This window comes from Terrapene carolina, unplaced genomic scaffold (assembly GCF_002925995.2).
Source record: "Terrapene carolina triunguis isolate 2854851 unplaced genomic scaffold, T_m_triunguis-2.0 Scaffold110, whole genome shotgun sequence".
Taxonomy (NCBI): Eukaryota; Metazoa; Chordata; order Testudines; family Emydidae; genus Terrapene; species Terrapene triunguis.
In genome coordinates, this window is record NW_020664461.1 from 4,948,984 (window position 1) to 4,957,348 (window position 8,365).

Consider the following 8,365-nt stretch of genomic DNA (forward strand, 5'->3'; position numbering starts at 1 on the left):
TGCAGTGGGGCTCCCTGTCCCGGGGCCGGGTTGGTGCAGTGTCCCCTCCCCCCCAGCCGAGCTGGGGGGTGTCCCTGGGGAGAGGCTGCTGGGGGAGGGGCTGGGAAAGGGCTATTTGGAAACATTTAATTAGCATCTATTTATACCTCACCGCCCCCCCCCCCCCAGCTCTCTGCCTGTGACCTCACAGCCATCCCCATGGAAACCAGCTGTGATGTTGGTGCCAGAGGCAGATGATGTCAGGGGGGTTTTCTCGGTGCCCAGGGCGCCCGGGTCTGACCTGCCTGAGTCCCTGGCTCGGCGGGGGGCTCACAGCCGGGCCCCGGCACAGGGAGGGGGCTGCTGGTCCGGAGCCTGGGCCTGGTGACCCTGGTGGGACTCTGGGGTAATGCCGTGGAGACCCTGAGCAGGGGCAGCCCCCCAGCCCGATGGGCACGGGGGGCGGGGGCCATGCGCTGGCAGAGCAGGGGGCCTGGGCAGACGGCACCGGAAGAGCCGGCACAGCAGCTCGCAGCTTCCCCGGGTGCCCCAGTCACCGCGTCGGGAGCCGGGAGGCCAACCGGCCGTTGGGGCAGGCTGGGCAGGGGGCTGGTCCCAGGACCCCTGCAGAGGGGTCCCCAGCCATGTGTTGGGCAGCTCCATACCTGGGGCTTTATGATAATTATTTAATGAGCCAATTTGCATCTAGTTCCCATAGGACTGTAAATTTCAGCTTCAGAAGCCGGGCGTCAGCGCAGGGGCAGCCCCATGGCACCCGCAGAGCCCACCCCAAGCGGGGCAGCGTCCCACAGGGGCTCGGGCCGGCCAGTCTCCCTGGGCCAGGTGGGCTTGGTGTCACTGCGGAGCCTGCCTGTGATGTGGGTGCTGGAACTGAGCCCCCCACAGCTCAGCTCATGGGGCCCCCACTGTTGCCGGGTGGCCCTGACTGACCCGCCGCTGGCTGGCAGGAGTCACCCACCGGGCCCCCGGGGGGGGGCAGCAGCCTGCCGAGCTGGGCAGGACCATGCCCAGGGAAACCCAGGGGGTGGGGCTCAGTGGGAGGGCACTCTCCCCCCACAGGCAGTGCTGGCACTAGGGGGCGCTGGGGCAGGGAGCGGGGCAGGGGCTCAGTGGGGGGCGCTGGCCCCCATAGGCAGTGCTGGCCCCAATGCCCAGGACAGCACAAGGGGGCACCTTTCTGGCTTGCAAGGAGCTTTCTGCCCTCCCAATTCCTAGCGGCCCCACGGCCCAGTTCCTCGCAGGTTTTAGTCCCTCTGAGCCTTTGTCCCTTTCCTCCAGTGCCACGTCGTCCACTCGCCTGGGGCAAACCCCGGCTCCGGGCACTTCACGCTGGTGCTTCAGGTACCCGGAACAGGGGGGTTTCCATTCCCTCTCCTGCCCCGGTCACGGTGCTGGGTGCTGGTGAACAGCAGCTGCCTTGTCCCACCCCAGAACTGGCTGCATTTCAGCTTGGCAGTTCGGTTTGAGAGTGTTCGGGGATCTTCCGGCAGTCAGGGTATTAGAGAAATCCACATAGCCAGAGCGAGGGGCTGAACTGTGCCTCCTGGTCGTGTGTGTGCGCACGTGTATGTGTGTGTGGGTGTGGGTGTGTGCTTGTGTGTGGGTGTGGGCATGTGCGCGTGTGTGTGCACGTGTGTGTGTGCATGCGCACTGGGGAAGGGGTGCCATACACCCTGTGTTGGGAAGAGTCTGGGGAGATAGGACGGATTCCCGGCATGCCGACCCCTCCATCCCCCCTCCCGCCAGTCACACTGGGATCCACCCTGTGCCATCACACCCAGATCCACCCTGTGCCATCACACCCAGATCCACCCTGTGCCATCACACTGGGATCTGCCCCTTGTGCTGGCACCAGGATCTGCCCTGCCCCACGACCCTGGTTGTGATCCGGGCTGGCACACACAGGATGTCACTCGCAGTGCGGGATTTGCACTCTCCCTGTTCCTTAGCCTGGTGCCAGTGATGTCCTGGGTGGCCGGGAGAGCCAGGCTGGACTCCCAGTGCCCGGGTGTGGCTCCGGAGGGAATCCCGATCCTCCCCCTGCGGCGCCTGGGGTGACTCCCGAGTGAGACGTGGCTGTGACTCAGGGCAGTCTGGCCTAGTGACCCAGCGGGGGCTGCCCGTTCCCACTCCCCGCACTGGGGTCGGGTCAGGGCTGAGTCTGGCCCAGGAAAACTTGTGACCCAGACGTTGAGCCAGTCCCTGCCGCCTGGAGCTCCCTGCAGGAGTCTGGCCCTTAGCTAGTTACCAGCGCCGGGGCGCACGGCCAGGCAGGGCTGCCTAGGGCAGGCGTGTGGGGAGCAGGATGCCGTGGCAGGATCCGAGCCAGGAAGGCTGATTGCTGGTGCCCGCTGCGCCTAAGGCCAGACCGGGGCTGTGTGTGCTCCAGCCCTGCCTCACCCCCCATCTGTGGGGCCATCCCCAAGGGGCAGTGATGGGGCCCTAGGTGGGGAGGGCTCAAGTCACTGCAGAGAATTCTCTCCCGGGAGCCTGGCTGGGGCGGTCCTGCCATGCTCAGGGTCTAACCGATCGCCCGGTTTGGGGTGGGGAAGGAATTTTCCCTGGGTCAGATTGGCAGAGACTATGGGGAGGGTTTCGCTTCCCCTGCAGCACGGGGCACAGGGCACTCGCTGGTTTGAACGAGAGTAAAGGGCAGATTCTCTGTACCGTGACGGCCAGAGGTCGGGGTCTGTTACAGGAGGGGGGTGAGGGGCTGGGCCATGTGCGGGTCAGACCAGATCACGATGGCCCCTTGTGCCCTTTGAGCCGGGGCCTGTGATGGGCCTGTGAGTGCATTGGGCCGTGATTCCCGCCTGGCCGCCCTCCCGCGCTGCTCGCTGGGCCAGCCTGAGGGGGAGGCGTGTTTGGCGAAGGCAGGGGAAGGAGCCAGGATGCCTGGGTTCTGGCCCAGCCCTTGTGTGATGTCAGGCAAGTCCCTTCCCTCCGGGGCCTGCGGGAGGGTGCACGGCCCTGGCCCACCCCACCAGCGTCGGTGTGACTGGGGCTCACGGGCAGGACAAGGCTCTGGCACCAGGGAGGGCAAAGGGCTGGGATGAGCTGGCGCCTGTGTGTGTGTACCTGCACCAGTGCATGTGTGTGTGTGTAAGCATGTGAGTGTGCATGCACATGTGTGTATACATGCAAATGTGCGTGTGTGTGCACACGTGTGTGTACGTGTTTGTGCGTGCACATGTGTGTGTGCGTGTGAGTGTGTGCACATGTGAGTGTGTGTGTGTGCACATGTGTGTATGTGTGTGCACATGTGAGTGTGCATGTGTGTGTGTGCTCGTGAGTGTCCCTGCATGTGTGCACATGCACATGTGTGTGCACCCACTGCCGTAAGCCGGACTCAGTCCAAGGGGCCTGGCTGTGAGCGAGGCCCAGAGCAGAGCCACCTTCGAGCCGGGCTGGTGCCAGGGACAACGGGGTGCAGTGGCTCTGGTTATGCTGGTTGCTGGGTTCCCAGTGGGGACTGTGTTGTGGCTGTGTTTGCTTCAGGGCTGAACTGGCCGGGGGCAGTGGGCACCTGCGTCCGTGCAGGCTGGGGGGTGAGGCGGGCGGGTGCCTGTCCATGGCTGGCTGCGGGAGCGACGCGGACCGAGCTGGGGAGCCAGCCGGGGGGCCCGGGGGCGCTGGAGCCGTGCAGTGGGGGTGCAGGGCAGTGGGTGCTGACAGTGGGTTCATCTCAGCACCGGGATGGGCTGCAGTGCTCCCTGGAGCGCGGGCAGCAGCGTGCCCCTGTCCAGTATGCCTGGCCTCGCACAGGGACTGCCCGCGGCTGGGCTCACGGCAGGCGTTGGTGCACCTCTCCCGGGGCAGGGCTTCTCCCAGGGGGCTCAGGCACCTGTCCCAGGCCAAGGCAGGTCCAAGGCAGGGTGAGGGCCGTATGCACAGCCCTGGTGTCCCACTGCATCTCATTGGCTGGGCATGACTGTGGCACCATCATGCCCTCCAGGACTTGGGCTCTGGGCCCCTCCCCCGGGGAGCAGAGCTTGGGGGCCCTGTCTGCCAGGGCAGGGGGCAGATAGGGCCTCATGGCAGGGGGCCGGGGCGCTGGCTCTGGCCCCACAGGCTGCTTTGCCTCCTCCCCCCTTAGTGCTGCAAGGTGCCACCCATGGAGCCAGGTCCCCACATGCCATGCACCGGGCACTCCCATGGCACGGCTGCCCCCAGGGTCATCGCCTGGGTCTGAACCCAGCCCCTCGCGAGGGCAGCGCCCGGCCCCTGGCCCACGCACGCTGCTACTGATTAGGCTGAACGGCTGCCAGCCTCGTTAGCGCTGCTTCCACTGCTCTGCAAGTCAACCAGGCAATTAGCCTGCGCACGTGGGCTGCACCCCCCCATCCCCCCGCGCCTCCTCCCCCGTCAAAGGGGTCAGGGCCAGCACGCCCCATCTCGCAGAGAGGCTGGCAGCACCCAGTGAGACCCACTTGCCGCACGTGCCAGCCCCTGGCTCCCTGCCTGTGGAGGCGAGAGGGGCCCGGGCAGGGCAGAGCAGAGGAAAGGGCCTGCGGGATGGAGGGGGACTGCGAGGGCTGCAGGAGAGACGTGGACAGCTGTTCCCCAAGCCGGGCGCTGCGCTCCATCAGGAGCCCACAGCTCCGTGCTGAAATGCCTGAGCAATTGTGCACCTCGTGCCCACGCCGGCCGGGCACCCAGGCATGTAAGCCCGGTAATGGGTCACGCAGCTGTGTGGCGCCGTCACATGCAGCCGGCCGGGGCCCCAGCCTCGTGCCTCGAGCTTGCCAGCAGGCACGGTGCTCCTGGGGGGTTGGGGTCACTTCCTGCCCCCCCTCCCCGGCCAGGCTCCCCCGTGGGTCAGCACGGAAGGCTCTAGGAGCGACAGAGCGAGGCATGGGCTGGCAGCCTAGCGGTGTGTGGGGCTGGAGAGCCGCCCTGGGCCCCATGGCTGCATGTGGCAGGGCAGGGACTGGGGCCTGCTGGGAATGGGGCAGGCTGGGAGAAGAGAGGCCCAAAGAGCCTGTCCCCACCCATGCGCTGTGAGCTGGGGGACCCCCATTCACAGCCGTGGGGCCGGGATCCCCACTGGCTCAATGGGGCTGTGGCTTGCTTTCTGAGTAGGACATCCCGTCCAGGCTGGGCAGCTCTCAGCGGCTTGGCATGTGTGGCGTTGGCTCTCAGCAGATGCTGGGCTTGGCCGAGCCGTGCGGGAGAAGTGGCTGCAGCCGCCCGGCTGCTCCGGGCACTAATGGAATGACACGGTCCGGCGCCCCACGCGCCTGAGGCCGATCCGAAGCGACGGCTGCATTGGCAGGGCGCTCGCAGCAGCTGTTAGCGAGCGGGAGGCTCACCCGTAGTGTGGGGGGAACGGCCGGCGTCCCCTCAGTTCCCAGAGCAGGGCCGAGAGCTCGCCTGGAGCCCCCAGGGCAAGGAGATGTGGACAGGTCCCCTAAAGCCCTGGGGTGCCGTCTCCCTGCCCAGCCGGGCATGGGGGGCGCTGGCCCGGGGTCACTGCCAGGCCCAGCCTGGGAGCCCCCTCCCCGTATCTGGCTGGGCTCCGCGGGGGGTGGCTGGGCTGGGGGCCGCTCCGCAGGGGCAGAGCCGGGGGCGGGTGGGGAGCAGGAGGTGGGCGCGGTGGCTCTGTGTCTCTGGAGGGGGATCCTGTTTGCAGGACAGAGGGGCGCAGCCAGTGGGCAGGAGGGGGTTCACCGGAGCTGGGGGCTCTGCTCCCAACAACCCGGGGAGGGGAGGGGCTCCCTCGCGCCCTTGGAGGCGAATCAGTTCCGCCTGGGCCAGGGGACACGGGGCAGGTCCAGCCATGGGGAGTGAGGGCACCGGGGGGCTGGGATCTGGGGGGCCCTGTGCCAGCCTGGCTGGGGGCGAGGTCACGGTGCGGGTGCCCTTGCCCAGGGCCAGGGGTGCTGGGCCCTGGGCTGCCGCCATCCGCAGCCGCTCCTTTGTTGTGCCCTGGTGTGAGGCTGCATTGTGCGCCAAGCCCGGTGCCAACACCGGCCGCCCCGCAGGACAAAGCGCCGTTCTTGCCCCCAGAGAACGAGCTGGTTCTGGCCTGTGCTGGAAGTGCCCACCTGGCATCGGGCGCCCAGCTCCCACCCTGGCACTGAGCACTCGGTGTCGTGGGGCTGGGCAGGGCCCAGCTGGGCGGGCCCCTGTAGTCTCCGCTGTGCATTCACTGGGCGGGAGGTGCCAGGGACGTCTCTCACCGCAGGGGGGGGGCTCGCAGGGCGGCCTAGAGCTCCCCCACGGATTTTGTCACCCCCCAGGAGCCGTTCTGGTCTCCCCTCTGGTGGTCCCTGGGGTGACCTAGAATGCAGGTGCCCCTCCCGGCAGGGAGCTGTGGTGTGGGCTGGGTGCCAGACCCTGCCTCGCCAGGACACCCGCAGCCCCGTCCCGGTGGGCTCTGAGCGTTGGCCCACAGGGCTCACTGGGCACACTCGCCCGTGGCCCATCCAGCCCCTTGTCCCGCGGGTAATGCCCAGCACCACGTGTGGATGGGGGAGCAGGAACCCCACAGCAGCAGATCCCCCACCCAGGGCCCATCCTGACCCTCCCGGCCGGAGGTCGGCTTCCGGACCCTGCCCTGGAGAGGGGGGTCCGCCCCTCCCTGTGCTGTGCGTGAGCGTGAACTGTGATGACTCTGGGCCCTCTGTCACCCCAACACACACCTCATCCCCCCCGTTCCACCAGCTAACCCACGCTGTATGGCAGCTGTTCTCAGGGGACCCCTGGCAGGGAGCTGCCTTGTCCTGCGGACCCCAAGTTTCACCTCCCTTAGAAGCGCCTTGCTCCCAAAATCAGCCCTGGACGCAGTGTCTCAGCCACCAGCCCTCCTCCATCTGACCCTGCAACTATAAAAGCAAGCGACTCTGTACCCCACCCGGTTGAGACCCACGGCCCTGCCGACTGGGCCGGAGAAGGAAGGGGGAGCGCAGTGGGTCTCGGCCTGGGGTGCGGGTACCCCGGGGGCCTGAGCTCCTCCGGGGGGTAGGGATGTGCCTGGGCGGCATGAGAAGCACTAGCCGAGTCAGGAGTTGTGTACATGGCTGTGTGTACTACACACGGACACACAAGGCCAGTGGAATATTCCAACCCACTGATTTCTCCTGATTCAGAGGAATCGCCCAGGACCAGCGGCCGGGCACTTCTCTAGTTTAGGTCTGAGTTTGGATCAAGGGGTTTTTAAGTGAGGTGTAACTTGGGGAGCGCCAGACACATCAGCCCCTGCCCTAGATCCCGCTCCCTGAGCTGGGGTGGGAACCCAGGAGTCCTGGCCCCCCCAACTCCCCAGGGCCAGCTTCCCCCCCCCGGGCGCCCTCCCCCGTGGGGGTGTCACTTTGGCCCCCAGGGGAGGTGAGGGGGCTGGGGGGGTCAATCCCCTCCCCCCGCGGCTCCAGGCTCGCAGTGCGAGGCTCCGGCTGCCCAGCGGCCCCGCAGGCCGGGCGGGGGGGCGGTGGGAACAGAGGCGGCTTTGTGCTGCCTCCGCTCAGCCCTGCTTTGTATGGGCCGCAGCCTCCCGCTTCCCTGCAGCCGGGCGGGGGGGGGGGAGAGGGCAAAGCTGGGGGGCCACTGCCACCTCCCCCTGCAGGGCCGGGGTCCCCTTCCCCTCCTCCTCCCTGCAGGGATGGAGTCCCCCTCCTCCTTCCCCTCTGCCTCCCTGCAGGGCTGGGGGCCCCCTTCCCCTCCCCCTCCTCCTCCCTGCAGGGCTGGGGGCCCCCTTCCCCTCCCCCCTCCCTGCAGAGGCGGGGTCCTCCTCCCCCTTCCCTGCAGGGCTGGGGGCCCCCAGCATCTGGGGAGGAGGATTGGAGCAGCCATGGGGGCCGGAATCGGGGGGGAGCTGGCTGCATAACACAGTATCTCCCCTCCTCCATTTTCTCCCATGGGGGGGGGCTCTTTCCAGCTGGGCAGGGCCCTGGGGGGCGGGGGGCACCCCATTGCTAATGGCACCTGCCCCCTCTCTCCGCAGAATGGCGCCGTCCCCGGAGAGGCGACCAAGCGAGACGAGAACGTGAAACGGGGCAACTGGACGAACCAGATTGAGTTTGTGCTGACGAGCGTGGGCTACGCCGTGGGGCTGGGCAACGTGTGGCGCTTCCCCTACCTCTGCTACCGCAACGGGGGAGGTGTGTGCCCCAGTGTGGCCTGGCAGCAGGAGCGGGTGGGGTCAGCAGGGGGCGCTGGGCTGCGGGGAGCAGGGGGGCAACAGGGGGCGCTGGGCTGCGGGGAGCGGGGGGGCAGCAGGGGGCGCTGGGCTGCGGGGAGCGGGGGGGCAGCAGGGGGCGCTGGGCTGCGGGGAGCGGGGGGGCAGCAGGGGGCGCTGGGCTGCGGGGAGCAGGGGGGTCAGCAGGGGGGCTCGGCTGCAGGGAGCGGGGGGGCAGCAGGGGGGCTG

The 8,365-nt window shown here is 68.1% G+C and overlaps 1 protein-coding gene across 1 annotated transcript in view; it reads left to right on the plus strand.

Annotated features, from left to right (window-relative positions):
• LOC113406575 (sodium- and chloride-dependent glycine transporter 1-like) overlaps nt 1–8,365 on the plus strand; it is a 62,649-nt gene that overhangs the window by 16,463 nt on the left and 37,821 nt on the right. The window contains exon 2 of the mRNA XM_029911603.1: nt 7,943–8,099. Coding sequence (XP_029767463.1) covers nt 7,943–8,099 — 157 coding nt within the window. The remainder of the gene's footprint in view (nt 1–7,942; nt 8,100–8,365) is intronic.